Source organism: Pogona vitticeps, chromosome 5 (genome assembly GCF_051106095.1).
Source record: "Pogona vitticeps strain Pit_001003342236 chromosome 5, PviZW2.1, whole genome shotgun sequence".
Lineage (NCBI taxonomy): Eukaryota > Metazoa > Chordata > Lepidosauria > Squamata > Agamidae > Pogona > Pogona vitticeps.
In genome coordinates, this window is record NC_135787.1 from 50,534,588 (window position 1) to 50,558,821 (window position 24,234).

At 38.5% G+C, this 24,234-nt stretch overlaps 1 protein-coding gene across 1 annotated transcript in view; it reads left to right on the plus strand.

Moving 5' to 3' along the window:
• Positions 1–23,596, plus strand: part of TMA16 (translation machinery associated 16 homolog) — a 39,425-nt gene extending 15,829 nt beyond the window's left edge. The window contains exons 3-7 of the mRNA XM_020809931.3: positions 4,089–4,126; positions 16,277–16,361; positions 18,022–18,170; positions 20,517–20,559; positions 21,757–23,596. Of these exons, the coding sequence (XP_020665590.3) occupies positions 4,089–4,126; positions 16,277–16,361; positions 18,022–18,170; positions 20,517–20,559; positions 21,757–21,895 (454 nt within the window). The 3' untranslated portion in view covers positions 21,896–23,596. The remainder of the gene's footprint in view (positions 1–4,088; positions 4,127–16,276; positions 16,362–18,021; positions 18,171–20,516; positions 20,560–21,756) is intronic.
• Positions 23,597–24,234: the final 638 nt, after the last annotated feature.

Below are 24,234 nucleotides of genomic sequence, written 5' to 3' on the forward strand. Positions count from 1 at the left end.
GTAGAGTTGAGGGAAGCAGGGAGAAAAGATGGAACCTATCTGTTTCTTGTGCATCTCCTCTTGGACATCAACCTTTTTGTAAAAGTTTTGTGACCTTGAAAAATATGCCATTCTGTTAAACAGCTTCGATTTATGTCTCTTAAAATAGAATTTTTATTACCGGTGAATCACAGGTTTTGTACATACTTTAATGTTCTAGAACATTCCTATAATTCATTAGCAGCAGTGTGACAACTGATTTCTAACTAGATTTATATCCTGCATTTATATCCTGGAAATGTATGCACTCAGGTTGGCTTGTGGAACTTTCCCATTCAGATTTCAGAGCTTGCATCTTCTCTTTCTGAGCAGTGATGTTTTTTCTTCTATTTGACAACTTGTGGGAAAATATTTGTGCCATTTGCAGGCTTGTAATTTTTTTTTTGTTTTGGCTTCCTTGTGTATTGAAAAAGAAGATAAGAAAACCTAAATTGCTTTTTGGAAAACTGTGAACTGACAACTACAGAGTTATAGAAGGCTGTTCTTTGTTTTATCTCTTCTCTCCCTCAGATGTATTGTTTTTTAAGTTCTTTTGCCACTGTTCTCTGCTTCTGCCAAGTTTTATTATCAGCCTTTTCTGAAGTTTTTTTCCACCACAAAAGCTGAATTTGCAGTTGTCTCCTACCAATCCCAAAGAAGGGCAGTGCCAAAGAATGCTCCAACTACCGCACAATTGCACTCATTTCACACGCTAGCAAGGTTATGCTCAAAATCCTCCAAGCTAGGCTTCAGCAGTATGTGGACCGAGAACTCCCAGAAGTACAAGCTGGATTCCGAAGAGGCAGAGGCACTCGAGACCAAATTGCTAACTTGCGCTGGATTATGGAGAAAGCCAGAGAGTTCCAGAAAAATATCTACTTCTGCTTCATTGACTATGCAAAAGCCTTTGACTGTGTGGACCACAACAAACTATGGCAAGTTCTTAAAGAAATGGAAGTGCCTGACCACCTTATCTACTGAGAAACCTATATGTGGGACAGGAAGCAACAGCTAGAACTGGATATGGAACAACTGATTGGTTCAAAATTGGGAAAGGAGTACGACAAGGCTGTATATTGTCCCCCAGCTTATTTAACCTATATGCAGAATACATCATGCGGAAGGCTGGACTGGAGGAATCCCAAGCCGGAATTAAGATTGCCGGAAGAAATATCAACAACCTCCGATATGCAGATGACACCACTCTGATGGCAGAAAGTGAGGAGGAATTAAAGAACCTTGTAATGAGGGTGAAAGAGGAGAGTGCAAAAAACGGCCTGAAACTCAACATCAAAAAAACTAAGATAATGGCCACTGGTCCCATGACCTCCTGGGAAATAGAAGGGGAAGATATGGAGGCAGTGACAGATTTTATTTTCCTGGGCTCCATGATCACTGCAGATGGAGACAGTAGCCACGAAATTAAAAGACGCCTGCTTCTTGGGAGGAAAGCGATGACAAATCTTCACAACATCTTAAAAAGCAGAGACATCACCTTTCCAACAAAAGTCTGAATAGTCAAAGCTATGTTTTTTCCTGTCGTGATGTATGGAAGTGAGAGCTGGACCATAAAGAAAGCAGACCGCCGAAGAATTGATGCCTTTGAATTGTGATGCTGGAGGAGACTCTTGAGAATCTCCTGGACTGCAAGGAGAACAAACCTGTCAATTCTAAAGGAAATCAACCCTGAGTGCTCACTGGAAGGACAGATCCTGAAGCTGAGGCTCCAGTACTTTGGCCATCTAATGAGAAGAAAAGACTCCCTGGAAAAGACCCTGATGTTGGGAAAGTGTGACGGCAAGAGGAGAAGGGGACGACCGAGGATGAGATGGCTGGACAGTGTCTGCGAAGCAACCAACATGAATTTGACACAACTCCGGGAGGCAGTAGAAGATAGGAGGGCCTGGCGTGCTCTGGTCTATGGGGTCACGAAGAGTCGGACACGACTAAACGACGACGATCCTAGCATTATTACTCTATGGGAGCTCAGGGCTTCAACAACTAGAACAAAGTGGAGGTGACAAATTTTTTGAGCAAGTGATTTTATAGAAAAGGATCCTAAGAAGTTTGCACAGTCATAATATACTGCTTGAAATTGTTTTTATTTTAAATGTTTTTATATTGGTGTAGAAGCCACTGGCAATGGTGCGGCTAAAAAATATTGTAAATAAATAAATAAATAAGAGGTTGGAGAGAGGAGACCTCTCTCTCTCTCTCTCTCTCTCTCTCTCTCTCTCTCTCTCTCTCTCTCTCTCTTTCTTTCTGATGGATTATCAAGATAGTATGGGAGATAAAGACATGATGGTCACACCTAATCCATCACAATGCATCACATAATAGGCATTTGTACCCATGCCCCCAGGCAGTGGTTCAGTTGATGAACACAGAACTGTGAGGTTACTCCACTGTTCAGTTTGTACATGTGCAATACAATTTCCAGAACAATATTTGATAGGAGGTGTGCCCAAACAGAGATTACTTACTTAAACTGCTGACCTTGCCAAATACTTTAGTAGAAATCAGCTGTTAAGATACCTAGTATCAGCTGATCTCTTTTGCACCATAAGAATATGTAAGAATTCAACTGAGCCCAGGAAGGACATAAGCTGGAAAAGAGCACTTTGCTTTGCAGCATGTCTCGCTGCCCAGAAAAAAATATTTATATATATTTTTTAAAAATGGAATGGGCTGGAGGGTTTTCCGGTACTGAGGGGAAAGCCTGTAAGTCCTGTATAGGGCAAGGCTGGTCACAGCCTAGTCTGTGGATTGTGTGTGGCCCCACTGGCCCTTATCTGTTTGTTTTTTATGGCCTGAAATGACCATGGCATCATCAGTGGGCAGGGAGCTGCAATTTGACATTTGGGCAGTTTCCCCCCATTCCTTGTATAGGCTTCTAGAGGCCTTTTTTAAATTGGAGATTGCTTCCTCTTTTGGGGAAAGAGATCCCTAGGGGCCTAAATCAGGTATGCCCCCACGTGGCTAGTCATGCCCACTAGAGCAGTGGAGGCAACCCTTTTTCAGCTCGAGTGCCCAAAACGAGGGGGTGGGGAAGAAACCAGTAGCTGCCGTGCCACCCAGAAGACCAGAACCAGAATAGGAAGTAGCAGTTTCAGGGGGAATCATGGGGACGGACAGGAAGAGAAAGGGGGAATCCCAGCTGCAGCCACTTCAAAAGGTTTGTCAGCTGCCAGAAGAAAGGGCTTCGTTTGCCAGCTGTGGCACGCGTGCCATAGGTTTGCCATCACTGCACTAGACAGTCTTTGCGATTTCTCCTTTTAAAAAATGGTGGTGCCATGTCAGGAATATGGCAACCGAGGAGGGTTTTTTCCTTATGTTACTAATTTTTATCATTTATTTACACATTCAGCAGTTGGCTAGCTAAGGCAGAGCTGCTTTTAGGGATAAATGTTATTTTACATTGGCCACGGTGTCTCTGTGATGGCTTGGATGGAGAGTTTAGTGAGTGTTTTGCAGTGACTTCTCATATACAGCCATTCAAACCTCATTTCCTTAAGCAGAATGTACACTTTCTGAATTGCATTTTTTTTTACAGTTCCTTTTGTTATTTTAGCATTTTATACATACAGCATCTCAGACATTGCCAGTGAGTGACTGGGGAGCACAGGGAGGAGTGTAAAGGCAGATGTAGTCCTGCAGGTTTGGGAATGGTGATGAATACAGCTCACTGGTCTCTTTTTCTAAGAAGTGAGGATATCCTGAAATAGCTCGTTGTTCATCATACTTGTTAATTTTTAATAGTGAGACTTCTTCTAACTATAGAGCAAGTATGAAGTAATATGTAATATACTGCAGTATATTTTGTTGTTATAAGCAGTTTTAACTTAGGAAGAACAAGCTCACGTTTTCTCATGTTGCCACCCATGCTTTCCTAATGTGGAATAAAACCAACTTGTCTTAATCATAGAAGTCCAAGAGTAGGTGACTTGCTGACATGTTTATAAAGGCTACAATTGTTAATTATACTTTTCCATTTCTGACTCCTTTTTTCAGTTTGTGTTCTGTTTTTTAATCTCAGGAAGAATTTAAATGTAGCTATCCCTTTTTTGCAGGCTGAAAAATGAAAAGGCATTTCGTCTCAGCATTGTAGGTGAGTGTAAAAAAAATCAGTTCCAGGTTTTGGACAGTTAATTTATTGGTAACATAATCCTTGCTCTCTAAGTCTTTCTCGGAAGAAAGTAGCCTAAGTAGTGCAGCATTTTTATAGCTCGATACTGGCACTGTTCTTGACTCCATCAATGTCTCTGAAGCTGGTATGGCTTAGTTTCTTTTTATGTCTGTTCTCTGAAACACTTGTTAAGTTTTCTATTACTGCATTGTGTGGCAATGGCCATTTTGTCACAGCCTTCCCTTACGGAAGAGTATTTGGTCACACTTGGATAGTTAAGAAGATTAGCTTTTTAGCTTCAAATGTAAAGTGTGTTGGGAGAAAGAAAGAGGTGGAAATGAAAGAAAGGGGGAAAATTGGGAAGATAGAGAAGGAGCAGTGTTATATGCTTAAAGCTCTGTACCAACAGTAAATACATCAAACACATCTGCATTTTGGCTCCAGTTAGCGATAAGTATTTTTTGCATCAGTTTGCTATGATAGAAAATACCGTAGCTACCTTTCCTTTTTCTTTGATGAATGAAATGGGAAAGGGCCAAGTGATAGAATATATGCTCTGCATGCATTCAAAAGGCCAATTGAGAAGATCTTGAGATGGGAAGAATTCAGAGAATGATATGGCTTGCTAGTCAGTCAGTCAGTCTTTATTATTTTGACCACTTTGGTCATCCAACTTCCACAAATTTAAAACATAATTTATTTTATTTATTTATTTATTAAATTTATACCCCGCCGATCTAGACCGAAGTCTACTCTGGGCAGCTAACAATAATTAACAGAATAAAAACAATATAATAAAATATAAGTATAAATGAAAATATATACATAAGCTTGTTGCCAGCTGAACAATCACATTGCTAGCAAATTAAAAAGTACAAATACAAATATGTACATTCTGCAAAATGCTGAGTTAAAAACAAGATACAACAGGATTAATATGAACTCATAATTTCAATTTTAAAAGCCAAGTCATTTCAGGTGGCTCTTCATATGAGGTATGAGGTGTGAGGAATTAAGTTAGGCAGCAAGAACTTTCACCTAGTTTTTTCTGCACATTGCTTATCTGGTAACTGGGAAAAAAAAATAATATAGCTGGCCGAAGGGAGTGGGAGTTTCCCTAGATAAAAAGACAGTTTAAAAAACAGCAAGGAGAGAGTTCGTTTTTGCTGCTGAGAGGAAGAAGACAAGATGGAGATTTATGATGGACTGAAGAAACATTTACATGATTGATTTTATAGTCGTTGCTGGAATATCCCTACAACTAAAAAACTTCTGTGCTTTACCAGCTGTATTCAAGGACGTGAGATAATAATTTTTTTTTTTTATTTAGAGAATGTGTTTAAGTATTTTTCTAGAGAAATGCAATGAAGGGGAGGGAAACTGCTTAGAGTAAAAAATTGTACAAATATCTATTTATATTATATTAGAGTTATGTTGATTTAATTCTTTAATAAATACTTCTGTCTATTTGACAGTTTAAAATTATGTTCTTTCCTGACCAAACCGAATGCATTTTGAGTACTGAATTTACGCTACCTAATTAATGGATGATTCAGCCCAACCAATTAAAATCTTATATGTCTGTGTTGTGTTATTTAAAATCAAGTGGGCTTTTTGAAACAGACAAGAGTAAAGCTCCTAACTGTTTGTATTTGGGCTGACGGACAGCAGAGAGAGGGGATTGCTTTGTTTGTTTATCAAATCCCTACTTGTGCTTCTCTAATTACTTTATTACAGCTTCTTAGGAACTGAATGAAGTAAATAAGAGTCGTTATATGGTGGCAGCGGTGGGATGAAACACGTGCTTTGTTTATTTTTGCTGGCAACAGTTTGAAGATTTATAGCTAGGCAACGATCGTAAAAGTAAGACGTTAGCCTACTATATATTTGATTTATGGCATTAAAAGCAGTGTCTGCTTAAAGCAGAGCTGTGTGAGTAAGTGAAAAGCTAATGGGTTTTCTTTGATAAAAACATTAGCCATGCAGGAGTTTGGTAGGAAAGAACGTTTTTAAAGTTAAATTGGCTTATTAAATGTACATTTTTCTCTGAGTGAATTCCTTGAACTTCACAAGCATTTCTGCAGTGATTTTTTTTTTCCCTATGTGCTAATTTCATTTTTAAAGCACATGGACAGTTTTGCATCTTTTTTGGCATCAGAGAGAAGGAGAAGGGCGACATCTCGTGGTCTACGGGGTACATTGCTCCGAGGAGATGTCGAAGTGACACCTGGTGGTCTTCAGACATTATTGCAGCATGACATTTCAGATTCTTACGAAGCTGATACAGAAAGTGCAGCTCATCTATCTCCAGTAAGCAGACGGTTGCAACTAAGTGAGATGATGGCTGGAGTTCAAGAAGATCAAGATATTGAAGACCAAAGAGGAGAAGAAGTAAGGTTAGATGATGAAGAAGCAGCAGCAGCAGCAGCAGCAGCATCCCAACTGGATGAAGAATTAGACCCAATTGACAAACTATCCAAGATGTTTGCTAGTTTTATTGCTAACCAAAATCAAGAGAAGAGAATCAGAGAATTGGAGTTAAGGTTGTCCAAACAGTACAGAGAAGCAAAACTCCAGCAAATGGAAAAGGAAAGGAAGCGAAAAGAGGAATATGACAAATCGATTGCCAGTGTGAATAGAAATAACCTACCTTTTTATCACGAGGGTATGGACGTTTTATCATTCCTATCTTTGTATGAGAAAGTTTGCCAAGATTTGAAGATCCCTCAGAAATGGTACATACCTTTGATTCGTACACAATGTAGTGGACTTCTTGCTGAGATTGTGGCAACTGTACCTAATGAGGACGTCGAGTGGGAGATTTTTCGTGAATATATCAAACGAAAATTTGGATACACTCCAGAAATTTTGAGACAAAATTTCAGGAAACTGAAAAAACAACCTAATGAGTGCTACTCTGCAATGGCTGATAGGTTAGAAAAACTTGGGGATCAATGGCTAGACTCAGTAGGCGCCAGTACTTTCCAAGACATGAGAACACTGATGTACCAAGAACATTTTCTTTCTTTAGTACCTGCAGAGATCAGAAGTGTCTTGATGCAGAAGAGGTTCAAGGATCTGCAAGAATTGGCCTTAAGAACCGATGAGTTACTTTCCTTCAAACGACCTGACCCGATGGTTAGGCCGAAGACTGCACCAGCGTTCCCCAGGAAACAGAGTTCATTTCAAACTAGAGAGTCTTTTGAGCAAGATCCCAGACGAAGGACAGAAGATACACGTAAGAGTATAGCTCCGGGACAGACAAGACCACCTCTCAAATGTTTCGAGTGTGGTGGTTCTCATTTGAGAAGAGACTGTCCGAAGTTAAACATTCCGGTTAAACAGGAGAAAGAGCCTGGGAGAAGAACATCTGCTCCAGTACAACCCAAAGGCAGACCTAGTGCTCCTAAGATGGCTTATACGAGTATAGAGTCAATAGGAACTGTTCAAGACCATATTCACAGTACTACATCATCAGTACCCTTCCAGTCAAGCATCCGACATTCACATAGTCAAGAGGGTGGAAGAGCAACTAGAACCTCAACTCAAGCTAATGGGGCTCAAGCCAAAATTAATTATGGTGTACCTCGTGTTTTGAACTTACGAATGGATTCTGTAACCTCAGACTACATCGGAGAAACTGCTGATGGACAAAAATACTCTATTTTGGATCCTGACACCATAATACCAGATTACCAAAGGAACTGGACTATAAGGAAGTTCACCGAGACTGTTTTTTTGCATACACCATCCGGAGATGTAGCTTTATGTGCTTTCAGAGATTCTGGAGCTGAACTTTCTTCAATAAGCCGTCAGTTTCTTGATCCAGCTTTGGTCTTGTATAACTTGAGATGCCCCATAAGAACCTATGCAAGCGAAGGAGATGAGCTAAAACATATTCCTGTCGCGTATCTGAAAATTACATACAAGTCCTGGACTGGAGTAAAACATATTTTGACCCATGAGGGGAAACCTGACTTTCTTCTAGGAAATGATCTCGCTGTGTTGGACGAAATACAAAGCCAAGGTCCACCTGTAATTCAAGTAGTTACCCGATCCCAGAGCAAGAAGATGCGAGAAGTTGAACCAATAGAAGAACTAGACTTAGAACCAGAAGAGGAGGAGCCAGATCAAAGTTATGAGCCAGATGAGGAACAAGATTCAGAATATGAACAAGATCAAGTATTTCCAGATAATATTCCAGAGGAAGAGCCTACTCCTGATGATATTCAAGGAGAAGAGTCTACACCGCAACAGCTCTTTGAGACCGAATCTGATGACTCAACTACAATTGAGGCCGGAATAGAAGAAATCGTTCCTAAAGGATCGGAGGTCTTTAGACAAAAGCAACTTAATGATCCCTCTTTAACATCTTTAAGAACCCGTGCAAACGAATACGCTCAACAGCCTGTCCAACAGTCAGCATATTTTCTATGGGGAGAAAATGGACTGTTATACCGTGAGTACTATCCCAAGGATTTTATGGCAGCTCAACCCGTGCGACAGTTAGTAGTGCCCTCAGATTATAGACTGAGAATTCTTGAAATGGCACACGATCATCCTTCCAGTGGACACCAAGGTATGAGAAAGACACTCAAGAGAATTTCTCAACATTTTTACTGGCCTGGTCTTTCCAAAGCCGTAAAGGAATATGTTGGTTCCTGTGATGTTTGCCAAAGAGTAGGACACCAAACAGACCAAACCAAGGCTGAAGTGCAAGTTATGGAGATACCTGACCAAGTGTTCAAGTATCTACAAATGGATGTGTTAGGACCATTCATCCCTACTAAGACCAAGAAGAAGTACATCATCACTTTCATTTGTTCTGCAAGCAGATGGATTGAAGCTTATGCAATCAGCAACTTGTCAGCTACCACCATAGCTAGAATCATCGTGGACTTATGCTCACGTATTGGTGTTCCATCCAAAATCATTTGCGATCAAGCAGGAGCTTTCACTAGTGAACTCATGAAGAAAATCTGCGAAATAAGTGGTATCACCCTTAGCTTCAGTACTTCTCATCATCCTCAATCACACGGAATGGTGGAAAGAGGTCAACAGACTTTACTTCGTATGATCAAGACGATGACCCAAGAGTATGGGAACATTTGGGACGAACTCTTGCCTTTTGCTTTATTTGCCTATAGAAGTTCCGCTCATTCTTCACTAGGTGGATTTTCCCCGAGCGAGTTGGTATTTGGAAGAAATCTTCAAGGACCTTTGGATATCCTGAAATCCGAATGGGAAGGTGCGGTCAAATCTAGTTCAGCACCAGTTGCAGAATTCGTCCGACAACTTCAAGAGAAACTTTTAGCTGTTCAAGAGTTAGCTAGAGACAACTTGATGAACGCTCAAGCTGAACAGAAATACTATCATGACAAGAAATCCCGACACAGAGAATTTGCAGTGGGTGATTTGGTGTTAGTACTGAACCCGCTCAGACCTTCTAAGTTAGAAGTGGTCTGGGAAGGTCCAGGAGAAATTGTTCAAAGATTTGGAGATGTTAATTATCTTGTTAAAATGCTGGATTCTAAAAAGAAACCTGTTCTTTACCATGTCAATAGACTGAAACTTTACAAAGATAGATCTGCAATGGTTTTTCAATATCATGCTGAATATTTCCATTCTTCCAATGAACCAATTGATATGTTGTCAGAATTGCAAGATGCGGGTGATTGGTCTGATAATATTATCTTAACAGGTAATCAAGATCAGAAGGATCAGTTGTACCAGGTCCTAGAACGACATCAAGATGTGTTCTCAGACAAACCAGGTTACACAAATTTAGTCAGTCATGAAATCACTACAGATAGTGATGCTCAACCTATACGGTCAAGCCCATACAGAGCAATTGGTAATCATGCTAAACAAATTGAGCAAGAGATTCAAAAGATGTTATCTCTAGGAGTTATTGAAGAGGCAATCAGCCCTACTTGGACTTCACCTGTGGTACTAGTCCCTAAAAAGACTGCTACAGGTGAAATTCAAGAAGAAGTGAGATTTTGTGTTGATTATAGGAAGTTGAACAGTGTTACCAAATCGGATCCTTACCCTTTGCCTAGAATGGATGATTTGATTGAACACCTTGCTAAGGCTAAATTTATAAGTATCCTTGACCTAAAGAATGCTTATTGGCAATTAGATATGGCAGAAGAATCACGAGATAAGACCGCTTTCATCACACATGTGGGAACTTTCCGGTTCCGCAGAATGCCATTTGGTTTGAAAAATGCAGGTGCTTCATTTCAAAGGATGATTGATAAACTTTTGCAAGGTTTACCTTATGCTAATGCTTATCTTGACGATGTTGCGATTTTTAGTAATGATTTTGAATCTCATTTGGCACACATTGAAACTGTTTTGTCCAGACTTCAACAAGCAGGACTGACAGTAAAAGCCAGTAAATGTCAATGGATGCAGGGAAAAGTCATGTATTTAGGACATTTGATTGGGCAAGGAGAAATTCAAACTATACAAGCAAAAGTTCAAGCTATCAATGATTGGCCTATTCCTAAAACTAAGAAACAAGTACGCTCGTTTCTAGGTCTAATTGGCTACTACAGAAAATTTATTCCGGATTTTAGTAATTTGGCAGCACCTTTGACAGAGCTAACTAGAAAAAGAGAACCTGTCAAAGTAAAATGGACTCCTGAATGTCAAAAGGCTTTTGATGCCTTAAAAGCTAAAATTGTTGATGCGCCTATTTTGAAATCTCCTGATTTCAACAAACCTTTCGTATTACAAACTGATGCATCTGAATTAGGTCTAGGAGCTGTTTTATTACAACAAGGAGAAGATGGAAACCTTTATCCGATATCCTATTTCTCTAGAAAACTTCTGGAACGCGAGAAACACTATGCTATTCCTGAAAAAGAGGCACTTTCAGTTTTTTGGGCACTGAATCTTTTGAGACCGTATTTATGGGGGCGCAAATTCACGCTTCAAACCGATCACCGAGCTTTAGTGTGGTTACAAAGTATGAAATCTCATAACCAAAAATTGTTAAGATGGAGTTTGGCATTACAAGATTTTGATTTTAATATCCAACATATTCCAGGAAAATTGAATATAGTAGCAGATAGTCTTTCTAGAATGTATGAAGAAGAAAACTCATGCAACACTGAGCGTTGACTTAGATATCTGATGTAATTTCATAGAATGTAGTGTTTCATTATCTCATATATACTTTTGTAGTAGAGTTTTGATATATAACATGTTTTATATTTTCTTAATTCCTTGTATCAAATTACTATAAATTAGATAAGTAGACTAATCTGAATTTCTGTGTAATTTCGGGGGGCGTGTGAGGAATTAAGTTAGGCAGCAAGAACTTTCACCTAGTTTTTTCTGCACATTGCTTATCTGGTAACTGGGAAAAAAAAATAATATAGCTGGCCGAAGGGAGTGGGAGTTTCCCTAGATAAAAAGACAGTTTAAAAAACAGCAAGGAGAGAGTTCGTTTTTGCTGCTGAGAGGAAGAAGACAAGATGGAGATTTATGATGGACTGAAGAAACATTTACATGATTGATTTTATAGTCGTTGCTGGAATATCCCTACAACTAAAAAACTTCTGTGCTTTACCAGCTGTATTCAAGGACGTGAGATAATAATTTTTTTTTTTATTTAGAGAATGTGTTTAAGTATTTTTCTAGAGAAATGCAATGAAGGGGAGGGAAACTGCTTAGAGTAAAAAATTGTACAAATATCTATTTATATTATATTAGAGTTATGTTGATTTAATTCTTTAATAAATACTTCTGTCTATTTGACAGTTTAAAATTATGTTCTTTCCTGACCAAACCGAATGCATTTTGAGTACTGAATTTACGCTACCTAATTAATGGATGATTCAGCCCAACCAATTAAAATCTTATATGTCTGTGTTGTGTTATTTAAAATCAAGTGGGCTTTTTGAAACAGACAAGAGTAAAGCTCCTAACTGTTTGTATTTGGGCTGACGGACAGCAGAGAGAGGGGATTGCTTTGTTTGTTTATCAAATCCCTACTTGTGCTTCTCTAATTACTTTATTACAGCTTCTTAGGAACTGAATGAAGTAAATAAGAGTCGTTATATGAGGTATTCTCACCACGTAAACATTTATTATAGCCACTGGCCGTTAAAACCATGACAGAATGATATAACAATAGTAAGGTTGTACATCTGATAAACTATATAGACTTTAATCAGCTTTATATCCCATACCATATCTTTAGTACTTCCTATTCTATCCTTATTATTTAGTCAGTTATCGCTTAGTTTTATTGCCAGCTGTCCAAATTTGGCCGCTCTGTTTGTTACCCCATTATTCTTATCCTCCCAAAGCTTCTGTAGGCACTCCTTTCTATGTCTTCCAAGGGAGGTATACTAGGTTTTATGAGCCATTCTCGGATTTGCTTATAAATGTTACACTGTAAGATGACATGACTCATTGTCGCTATAGTTCCCTCACCACATGCACACAACTGACTCCTGTAGGGGGTATTGTTGTATCTTCCCAGCAAGTCCATGCACAATAATATAAAGGTCCTTATGGTTTCAGGATACTCTAAATCATTTAAGTACAGCTTGCTAGTCACTCTCTCCATGGGTTAGTGTTTTAATTTGTTCTGTGTTCTTGGATCAAAATAAGAAACCAAACTGGAGTATCACCAATAGGTGATACACCAATGGGTGATACAATATAGATGTAGACAGAAAGTGATTTCTGTGGTTGTAGAAACTTCTATACATCTCTCTTGACATCACTGTCGTCTCATGACAGGAGCAGGACAGGTAGCCTCAACAAGACTGGCAGTAAGGTCAATGATCTACCGCTTTCTGCTCAGTCTGTTCATATATCCCCCCCCCCCCCCCCGTATGCTATTTTAGAATAACTGGATAAAGAAAAGTAGACAGCAGAACTGATCCATGTATAAAGCAACTGAACTTAGATTTATTTTTTTTCTGTAATCAGTCTACTTCGTTTTGGGGGTTTATTCTAGATTGCCTTTTACAGAATTTAGGCTGTTCCTGAGAGATGACAGAACAGTCGACAAAAGATTGCAATAATATATTGTATTTCTTGAATATTGTTGTTATTTTAAACTTCTAGGAAGTGCTTCACTCTTGATTGCCTTAAAGTGCGTTGGTAATATCCTGCTTGTCTTGTTATAACAGTTTGCATTTCAAATCATGCACAAATTAAATTTTGATCATAGAAAAAAGTAATTTAGAGTAGGATTCAACTTTTCCCCATTTTTCTTTTCTTCCTTATGCATTTTCCTGCCAGAGTAACATTCAGCTCCAAATAGCCAATCCACTTTTCAAATCATTTTGAAGGAACTCAGGGAAGGAAATTCTCCTTTAAATCTGGCTAAAAAGGATTGTTTAGAGCAATAATAACAGCTTGCTTTGCTAGGCAGAATGCCTGTAAATTATTGCGTGATCTAGGGAGATTTAAAGTCATAAAAAGAATAGCTTCCATTTCTTTTCTCAGCAGGTTGTCCATTTGGTTGTATTTAGTCAGCGTTTTTTTTTTTGTAAATGTAGCCACTTTACAAGTTCATGGATGGCTGTATGAGGTCAGCACAATGTGACAAACTTCTCAAAGAACTTTGTGACTTCAGCAGTGCCATGCGCCCTGCCAAAAGGCAGTAATCAAAATCAAATATAATTACAAATGGGAATTGGTACTTTACTTATCCTGACTAGGTATAATTTTCTTTACATTAATTCAAAGATCTGAATCAGAGGATGGCCTCAAGTCAGTTGAATTTTGGTTACCTAAAACTCACAATCAAATATGGGTAAGCTGAGGGAGGTGCTACCTCCCTAAATAGTCTTTGGACTGGTCTTACAGTTAGATGGTCCCTCCACTGGAGATCTAGTTACATTTGAGGTGTACCTGATTTGCAGAGAAAGTGGTGTGCTTACCTGTCTGCTTGGAATTAAATTCCATTGGGTTCAACTGTGCATTTTGGTAAGGTAAAGTTTCCCCTTGACAATGTTTGTCCAGTCGTGTTCGACTCTAGGGGGCGGTGCTCATCCCCGTTTCCAAGCCATAGAGCCAGCGTTTTTTCTGAAGACAATCTTCCATGGTCACATGGCCAGTGCGAACTAGACACAGAACGCTGTTACCTTCCCACCGAGCTGGTCCTTATTTATCTACTCACATTTGCATGCTTTTGAACCGCTAGGTTGGGGGGGAGCATTTTGGTATCCACCACTATTCTTCCTCTTGCTATCCATCCACAGCCCTTTGTGACACCAAAAATCTATTCTCAAGGGCTTTTTAGTCCTTCTCTGCGTGTGTGTTAATTTCCAATTCTAATGAAAACCACAAGATATAAACCATTGAATCCTGGACAAAGTGTTCTGTTTTCCCAGTTGTATATAATAGGTATGTAGCTGTAATGTGCTTCAGACATTTTCTCCTTCTTTTTGTCTGTCCCATTTATCCTCCATCTTAAACCCTCTGCTTTTCTCATGTTTTGCCATAAAAAGAACATTTGTTTTCCATTATCAGTTTCCATTAATAGGCATAACACTTCTGTTTGGCCTGAGATATCCATGAATAGTATACTGTGTGATAAAGATGAAGTTTATATGTTTGTTCTAAATCTCCTATGCCTTTTTATTGAGAAGTAAATCTTGCAGAGTTCCATCCAGCTTCCTCCCAAGCAAGGAAATATAAGATTGCTTCCATAATCTTTTAATGTGGCACTCAGTTCACAGATCTGTTTATTGTGTTGAAGGATTGAGGTACAATATACTTGCATATCGAAATGGTGCCTTCTGTGCTCATGAGCAGATAAGTCATCTGATTGGAGAATGTCTTTCAGTTTTGTATGGTCAAGTGTACTTAAGAATAACAATTGTGTGCTGTCAGGTCCATTCTGACTTATGGCGATCCTTTTCAGAGTTGTTTAAGTAAAGAGTACTCAGAAGTTGTTTGCCATTCCCTTATTCTGGGGGCATCCTGGGACTGCACAGCTTGGCTCTTCTGGGATGCACAGTGGGGAACTAAATTGAGTAGACTTCTGTCTAGAGGTAAAGGTAAAGGTTCCCCTTGACAATTTTTGTCCAGTCGTGTTCGACTCTAGGGGGCGGTGCTCATCCCCGTTTCCAAGCCGTAGAGCCAGCATTTTGTCCAAAGACAATCTTCCGTGGTCATATGGCCAGTGCGACTTAGACACGGAACGCTGTTACCTTCCCACTGAGGTGGTCCCTATTTATCTACTTGCATTTGCATGCTTTCGAACTGCTAGGTTGGCGGGAGCTGGGACAAGCGATGGGCACTCACTCCGTCACGTGGATTCGATCTTACGACTGCTTGGTCTTCTGACCCTGCAGCACAGGCTTCTGCGGTTTAGCCCGCAGCGCCACCACGTCCCTGTCTAGAAGGGCGGGATAAAAATCCAATAATAAATAAATATTAAATAAATAATTACCTAACCTCTGGCTCCACAGCCAGATACCTAACTCAATGAGCTTTCCAGCCAGCACCAAGTATACTTAGAATTTGTAATAACACTATGGATATACCGGTAATGAGTGTTTCAAATTCTATAGTTATGATTGCTAGGCTGTTACATACATCTTGATTTAGTGGTTAAGTAAGTCATTAAAAAAAAAATCTAATTCCTACTTGTCTCACAATGGATGAAGAAAACAGATTGTCACTCTTTCAGTTTATTTCTATTTAACCATTCATCTGAAATGTGTTGCATTTATATATGTCCAAATCACTTGTTCTTAGAGTTGGTGCAAAAATCCCACTGTTTTTAATTGCCATTGCTTAATTGGGTTCTCTGTCTAGACTAAGCCATTGGTTTCTTTGCTGATTCTCCAAAGAATATCTGGTATTCCTGTTACCATTTTATAAGAAGGTGATGGTTATAGAAAAGAGTACTGTTGTGGCCAGTTTATGGAGGCTCAGGAAATTGACAACAGAGGTGTAAGTCCAGAGGTTTGGAATTAATTTGTGAATCCCATATGTATGTGAAATTAAGTTTCTCATGGCTTAACTGTTCCCTTTCAATATTATTAATATATGACTTCTGAAGAAAACAATGATCAGGTTTCTAATTCACTTGTGTTCTTAGACCAGGTATGTGAAGTGAGTTCTGTAATTTTTTGTTTGCTTTTATAGGTGAGAAATTGCTTTGGTTTCAAAGTCATCTTGATCTGAGTAAAGCAGAATACACAAAAAAAGAAGCCTGTGAACTCATCGAAAAGTATGTATGTAGCAGATGAGTAACAAGAATTTTGGTGTTAGTCTTGTCAGCCCTCTATTCTTATTTTGTTGTTTAGGTAATATGTGGGACTTACAGGTTGATGGGAGCGTGCTAGTCCAATCCCCTTAGTTATAATATTGAACACTGTGATGCAAGAGTCTGAAGACTTTTGCATCACTCCACGAGAGCCAGAAACCAGCTCCAGGGAGCTTGGCTGGCATAGAGAGGCTACTTGGATATAGAAGGTACCTTGTCTTGAGATAATTGTGATTGTTTTGAGTGTGACTACAAAATGAGGAAGGATTTGCATACTCCTTAATGATTAGACAGGGCTTAAAGATAGATGAGTTAATATTCTCTGCTAGAAACTGTTTGCTTGGCATGCCTTAACCATGCCTTAACTATGATAAAGTATGTCTTATTAGGTGATGTTACACTATCGTGTTAGTGGTTTATGTGTATATGTGTGCCTGTGTACACATATACACATTATCCTTAGTGTTTATTTACTGAATCTTATTTTAATGTTTTATGAATGTTTGGTTTTCATAACTTATTAGACTTAAAAGTACCACATTAGTTAAAAAAATAGTAGTAGTAGTAATAATCTAATTTGCTCCCATTTCTGCAGAATTATTTTTCATCTCCTTATGAACTGGCATCATTTTGGAGAAAACAAATGGGATATAAATCAAATAAAAATTAGGACATCTGTGCACAATTTTATCTTGTCTCTAAATTGTCTCCTTGTAATTTTTGCAAATATATGCAGATTTAACTTAAATGAAACATTAATAAAGAGCCAGAGCCATGGGATGGGGAAGAAAACAAGAAGTAACACAATCAGTTCACATCCTTAAAATATATAAATTTTATTTAAATTTTATTTTAGATGATCCATGAAAACTTGATATCCAGATGTGTTTCATGACTGTATTTGCTTCATAGCTCTTTCTTATTCCTTTGGGAGGGATTTATTTATATATGAGTTTCCTGGAGGATGTTCTCTGCAAATAATTATTAATCAAAAGCATTAATGTTGCTGTATTGCAGCAGTGCTGCACTTAGCAGGCATAAATATAGAACCTCAGCTTTGGAAGAGCTCTGTCACTTAGCCCCTTCTGTCAAAAATACTTCTCTAAAACCTTTACAGTGGTGCCTCGCATTACGACATTAATTTGTTCCAGCGAAATCGCTGTAGAACAAAAACATCGTAATGTGAAAATAAAAAGCCCATTGAAACGCCTTCAATGCGTTCCAATGGGCTGGAAACTCACCGTCCAGCAAAGATCCTCCATAGGGCGGCCATTTTCAGTGGCTGTCTTGCAAGGAATCCGTCCCAGAAAACAGTGGGGAGCCATTTTATTTCCCAGGTGGCCATTTTGAAACCGCCAATCAGCTGTTGGAAAATCGTCATTTTGCGAAGAATCAGTTCCCGAAGCAGGGAACCGATCATCGTAAAACGAAAAAACCCTATTCAGACCATCGTTTTGTGATCACAAAAACGTCATCATAATGTGGTTTTGTTGTAATGCGGGACAATCGTAAAGCGGGGCACGACTGTATTTTACAAAGATTTCAGTGACTTTGCAAAACAAAAAGTAGGGATGTAACTTTTGAGTGACTAACTTTCTAACACTGTTGTTTTACTATGGATCAGTTATTTGCAGCGATTTAATGATGAGCTGGAGCAGATTCAACTGCGGAACAGCGTCAAAGGAAGACAAGCCCGGCAGCACAGCTCCAGGGAAGCAATAATCAGGCAGACCATGGAACGGGAAAGGCAGCAGTACGAAGGATATGGGCTAGGTAGGACTGCTGTTCACTCATGTTGCATATCTAAGCAAAGCTCCATGTCTCTTTTGTATAATGTATTGTTGGCATATCAGAACTGTACACAGGGTAACAGTGCTTACAGAAATAAAAAACTTTCTGCATCCAGTCTTTTGAACATTTTTACAGTCATTTCTCCTGCCTTTATGGTGTGCTTTTTCTTCTACAACTCCACGTTACATGGACTTTGTCTTTCCGTTCCAGCCCATCAGATCCGTGCACTGATGCAGGTTTTGTATTTGATTGGGAAAGACTGGTGAATAGGTAATGGATGGAAAACTGCTGCTTAGGCCCTCTTCTGCTTTGTGATCACTATGTGATAGTATAGTTTTACTCAACCTGGTGCCCTCTCATCTGTGTTGGACTACAGTACCCATCACCACATAAAATTTTTCTGTATGTTTGCAATGTTGCAAACTGTACACAAGCTAGACATAAGTATGACTTGCATTTAATGTGACTTTATTGAAAAGTAGCTTCAAATCATTCCTTTCTTCTTAGCACTATTGCTCTGAATGTCTGCTGTTTTTAAACTCAGAACTTCACTTTAAGGAAAATTGATACTAAAAGTTGGTGTAATTAGAGACATGAGTTTTAAAGCTAGGGAGTCTACTGAACTGTTTGGTTAATATGGTTATTAAAAATTAGCATTGCTAGGAAGTCATCCCTCCCCTTTCCTATCCTTAATGAGAGAATGACTACTGCTTTCATTGAATTTGGCTTTTCTTGGTGGAAGTATACCTTCTATATTAAAAAGAGAAGAACAAGATTGTCTGATGTTGTAAAAGTAGAGAAATAGTGGAGTTGGTATCTTCTTGTGGAGTTTGTGATTATTAGGCAGTGTGTGGAACTTCCCTGTACAATCATTCATCTGTGTATGTTCTTTAAGAGAATTTTGAGGCAAGCCGGCTTTCCAAGCAAATCAGCAGATGTTACAGTATCTCTAAGATAAAACGTTAAGGCAGCAATAGCTTCAAGATTGTCAAAAGGGAATGCAGTTTCTCTTCAAGCTTTCCTGGATTTCTGTGTCTACCTGGCTGCAGAGATATACTCCCTGAATGTTTTTGGTTCTTGGTTGCATGCTCTTGTTTTTCCACTATTTTCATTTGCAAACTTGGCTGCTGTGTGTCAGGAGGCAAGGGAAAAACTGAGGCTTGCTCATATTGTCGTGGGTAAGCATCTCCTATGTATTCCAGTGAAGGTGAGCCTCTGGGATATCCGATTTGGGCTACTTAGTTCCAGTTCTGACCACTGCAGTGCCATTGCTATGAATTTCAGAGGTCCAGTTTCTATATCCCGAAGAATCAGATTGGAGAGGTGATCAAGCGACTTAAGAGAAATGAACAAACAGAATTTACCATAAAAATCTTCAGTCCACAATATCATTATAGTGCACTGCTGATGTTTAGGAAAATAAATGATAAAGGGGAAAGGGTGAATTGTGTTCTCAGTGTTGTCTGTGGAACTGAAGCAAGAACACCACATATAGTATTTGAAGGGTCACTGTACTCTTAAAAGAGGCAAAACATCTATATTCATAAGTGTGCCATTTACATTTCCTAGACATTTTAGCATCTCAGCATGCAGGTAAGGATCGTCTGTTTTTATAGATCCTGTGTAAAACTTTTTGTTGATGAAGATGGACTTATAAATTATTTTAATAAATAAAATGTAAGTAGCAAAATCAATGCAGATTGTTAGTTGTGATGCTGGGACATCCATGGATCCTGTGAGATTTAATAGGTACCCAGTAATATAACTAGAGCTGAAAATGGTTCAACAAAAGAGATACAGGATAAGCCTAATGTTTTATTATTGGGCAGCCAAGTGAAGTCTGAAATGTGCAATAAAATCGTAACTACTTGTCCAGTTACATTCATCTTTAAAAGCTCTCAAAATTCTGCATCCTTCCCATAGAGTACACAGCTACCTTGCAGTGTTTCATAGTGCAGAAGAGAGGGAAAAGCATTGAATGCCTGTGTGCTCTAATATTTGTGTTTTCTTCATAATGTATAGCTAGAAATCATTGTCAGAATTTCCTCCTTCAAAAAAGTAACATTTCAGTGGCAGAAATCCCATATGCATATGTTATGTTGTACAAGGCTGATGACATCTTCAGCCTTACACAGTGTAACGCATGGCTACAGGATTTCGGTGAGCATCTTTTTTAATGGAAAATGTGTGCATTTTTCTAAGGGACTCAGTTCTAAAGCAAAAAGTCCAATTCATGCAGTCCATATCAGGAGTTATTAACCTTTAAAATGTCCAATATGAAAATATATTTTGGCTTCATAACCTAGGATTTAATTCTGTTTCCAATAGATATTCCTGATATCATAAATGCTAAACACCTTAAAACTTTCAGGTAAGTGCCATTTAAAATTTTTAAAATCTAATTCTTTGTATTCTGTTGTTCATCCAACAAATTATCTCTTCATATTGAAATAGTGTGAGACATGTCACACCAATCTCAAGTAAGTAAACTTTACCAGTGTGTCTTATGTGTGAGCACAGTAATTGAGGCAAATTGGTGTTTTGCTTTTATTTGGTTTCTTGAAGTTACCGTATTTTTCGCTCCATAAGACGCACCTTTCCATAAGACGCACCATTTTTTAGGAGAAGAAAACAGGAAAATATAATCTGTTTTCTTCGCTCCATAAGACGCACAGACTTTCCCCTGTTTTGTGGGGAAAAAGTGCGTCTTATGGTGTGAAAAATACGGTATTTCTCAAGTATTAAGGCTGCACTACAGAAATGAGAATGGTTGCCATATGTTAATTACATTGATATAGTTATAATTCTAAAGCACATTTCCCTAATCTGGTGTCCTGCAGATGTACTGACCTACAGTAGCCGGACCAAGTGTGTTACTTGCTGGCAATTGTGGAAGTTGTAGCACAACACCTCTGGAGGGTGCAAGATCACTAAAGGCTGCATAAATGGATTGTATGGAGGAGCTCTGTTTAGCAGAGGTGGATGCTTCTCATTTCAGCTGCAGGAGAAGATTGAATGTGTGAACCTAAGACCTCGTGTGTGATAGTAAAACACAGGGCAGAAACAAAAAAAACCCCAAAAGTGTGTGCTGCTTATATGCCACTGCGACTGAATGAAAGTTGTGAGCAGAGTTTTGACTGTAGTACTGCAGTTTATCCATTGCACTACGAGGCTCCTCCCTGTATGTTTAGTTGCTTTATTTTGATGTCATGTTTAAATGTATATTTGCCATGTCCTCAAACTCTTATGTTTGAGGAAGTGGACCTGTCCACAAAAGCTCACTTCAAAATATAGCAGTTATTTGCCTTTTGGAAGATGACCTGGAGTTCTTGGTAAAAATGTTTAGTCAAGCAGCCACACTGTTGCTCTGCTCCACTGCACTTGTTGGAAACCTAAAGAATTTGATTGGGCAACTAGTGACGTGGAGTTTCCTGAAATTGGGGCACCATCAGATTTTTCTAATCTAAACAGATTATAATTCAATTTGAAAGAAAAAAAATGTTTGAATAGCCATGTAAAAGTGATATTTCTTACGACCTAAACTGTCATTTCTTCCCTTCCTTCAAAGAAACTGGGACGGTGACCTGAAGCAGCTGCCAAATATTAAAATGAGAAAGGTGTCCAGTAAAGATGCACTTGGTAGTAGAACGGAGAAGACAACTGCTGAAGCTGAAACGGAATTATGTGCAGCAAAAACCACAGACTGAGTATTAGTTTGTATGGAAGACAACAACAAAAATAAATTGCCTATCTTTAATGTTCTAAATATCAGTGGGAGTGAAGCTAATCTTCATTGCTAATCAGATGTGAGAAGATCCACCTTCTTCAAAAAACATGTCCCGCTCTATACGTTGGCCTGATGTGAGATCCTGACACCTACTCTATTGTTTTGGTAAAAAAGAAGAGTAAAGTACATAAAGACAATGATTTTGGGATATACTCCTATTCTGATCATGCTCAGTTAATTTGAAGTAGCAGGAAAGGGTAGGTTTTTAAGCCTAGGAAAAAGGACCTGATTTCCCTCTCCCTGGCTCTTCTCACCTATTTTTCTGCAAGGTAGGATGCCTTCTGATTTGGGAGTCTCACAGTCATTAAAACTGATAGGACAAAGTAATTTGGGAGAAAAATATAGGTATGGCACGATTAAGCCCTCCATTCCTCCTGCCTGTGCTATGCTTTAAATGCACTTCTCTTTACGTGAATCTGATGGCGACTCTGGTTGGTTGCCATAATGACTAATGTAGCCTTTATAGATGTTTTTGTACTTTCTGTCTTTCAGGACACAGTGCAGCAGGTGTTTGGGGCTGGTTAGCAATAACCTAGTCAGGACTGTATCTTATATGCTATGGTAGCATACAGTGCACTTTTGAGCATTAAAGTGCACTGTTGCTATCTTGTCAACCCACCTTTTATCCCCACTCTGTCTGGTTCCCCTTTCCACTTCCACTTGGTTACCCCTGGTTGTGAGAAATCCAGCCTGTAGTTCCTATTAGCTTTCTCTTGTTTCCTTAAAAAGACCAAGGGTGGCAAGACAATTTTCATGGCCTGAAAGCCAGGCATGCGCTCTAGCTGTCAGCTAACATTAGGTTGACATCTCCAAGAAGATTTGGCTTCTGGGAAGGGAAAAACAAGGGAGAGATTAAGTAACTGAAAAAGTAGGTTACTGAGAATAACCCTAGGAAGAATATAACATCACTGTCTCAGCATTTTCTTTCTTCTTTTTGGGTGCAGAATTATATTACCAATTTAAAGCATCTTTTTACCAAAATTGAAGTACTTTCTACCATTCAGGATTTGCTTCACTGGCAAACAAGATCCTTCAAATTAAAATGACATCCGTGTGCGTATGAGAGAGAAAAGGGCAATTTTGGTGGCATTTCGGAAAAAACAATAGTGTTATAGAACAACTTATCATTGCATCTTCTCTATATAACTGATATGACTTCAGAAAGACAGCAAATTAAAATTTATAAGAAGTTTTTCATAGTGGGAGGGAAAAAATCATCGAATTGGTTGGTGTACAAGATGCATTGCATCATAACACGTGGAAGTACCTTTCATCACTGTTATTCCCAACAATATAGTAGACCTATTGAATCAGTGATGTTGACTTATCAGATCTGATTGATTCAGTGAGTGTATTGAATCAATAAGATTCAGTTCAGAGTAACAATTGAATTTAGTTAATTAAAATTGGTATACTTTTCATGTTTTTTACTTTTGTGAGGAAAACTATTTTATTATTCCTTTAAGCAAGCATATTAAAATTAAAAGTATTGAGAATATATTTATATTTTAGGAGTTTAACTTTGACTGCTTCAGTTCTTGGAAAATTGTGCTGATTATTATTGTTAATTAATTACAACTCATACTATTGTCTTCAACAAATAAATGCTCACTTTAATGCTTTTGTGAGTTATAATTTAATTTGCATATTAGTGAATATTCTTACTGTCTGGGAGTACAATTGTGCACATGGTACTTGCATCCAAATTTACTTAAATTCTAAATTTTCAGCTAAGAGTATGCAAGACTCCAATCTTCTTTTATAAATGAGGGCCTGTGTGACCAAATGCCTTTTTGCTATCATTTTTGTTCATCTTCTTTTTTTTTAAGTCCATGTATACATATTATTATAGACTGCATGAAAACGATTCTATTTACTAAGAGGGAAAGAATGGCTTTAACTGGATGGTAGTTGAAGAATAACTGATAGACCATATCTCAGTCCACCTGTCCTGCCCTTCATTTTCAAAAACAGAAGCAAAAAATAGGTGTTGATTTGACACAGAATAGTAAACAAATACTGCATATTTCTGAATTCAGCAAGGTTTTATCATAACATTATCCTGTGGTAATACTGCACCTCACTGAAGATGGCACTATCCATATCACTGTAGACACGCTGAGGTTGCCCCTTTGGACCAATACAAGAGAGCACATACAACAGAGAAGAGCAATGGAAGTTGAATCAGTTAAAAAAACCCCACTCCTTGTTGGCTGAAAAAAACAGCAACAAATGGCTGTGGAAAAAGATCAGGTATAG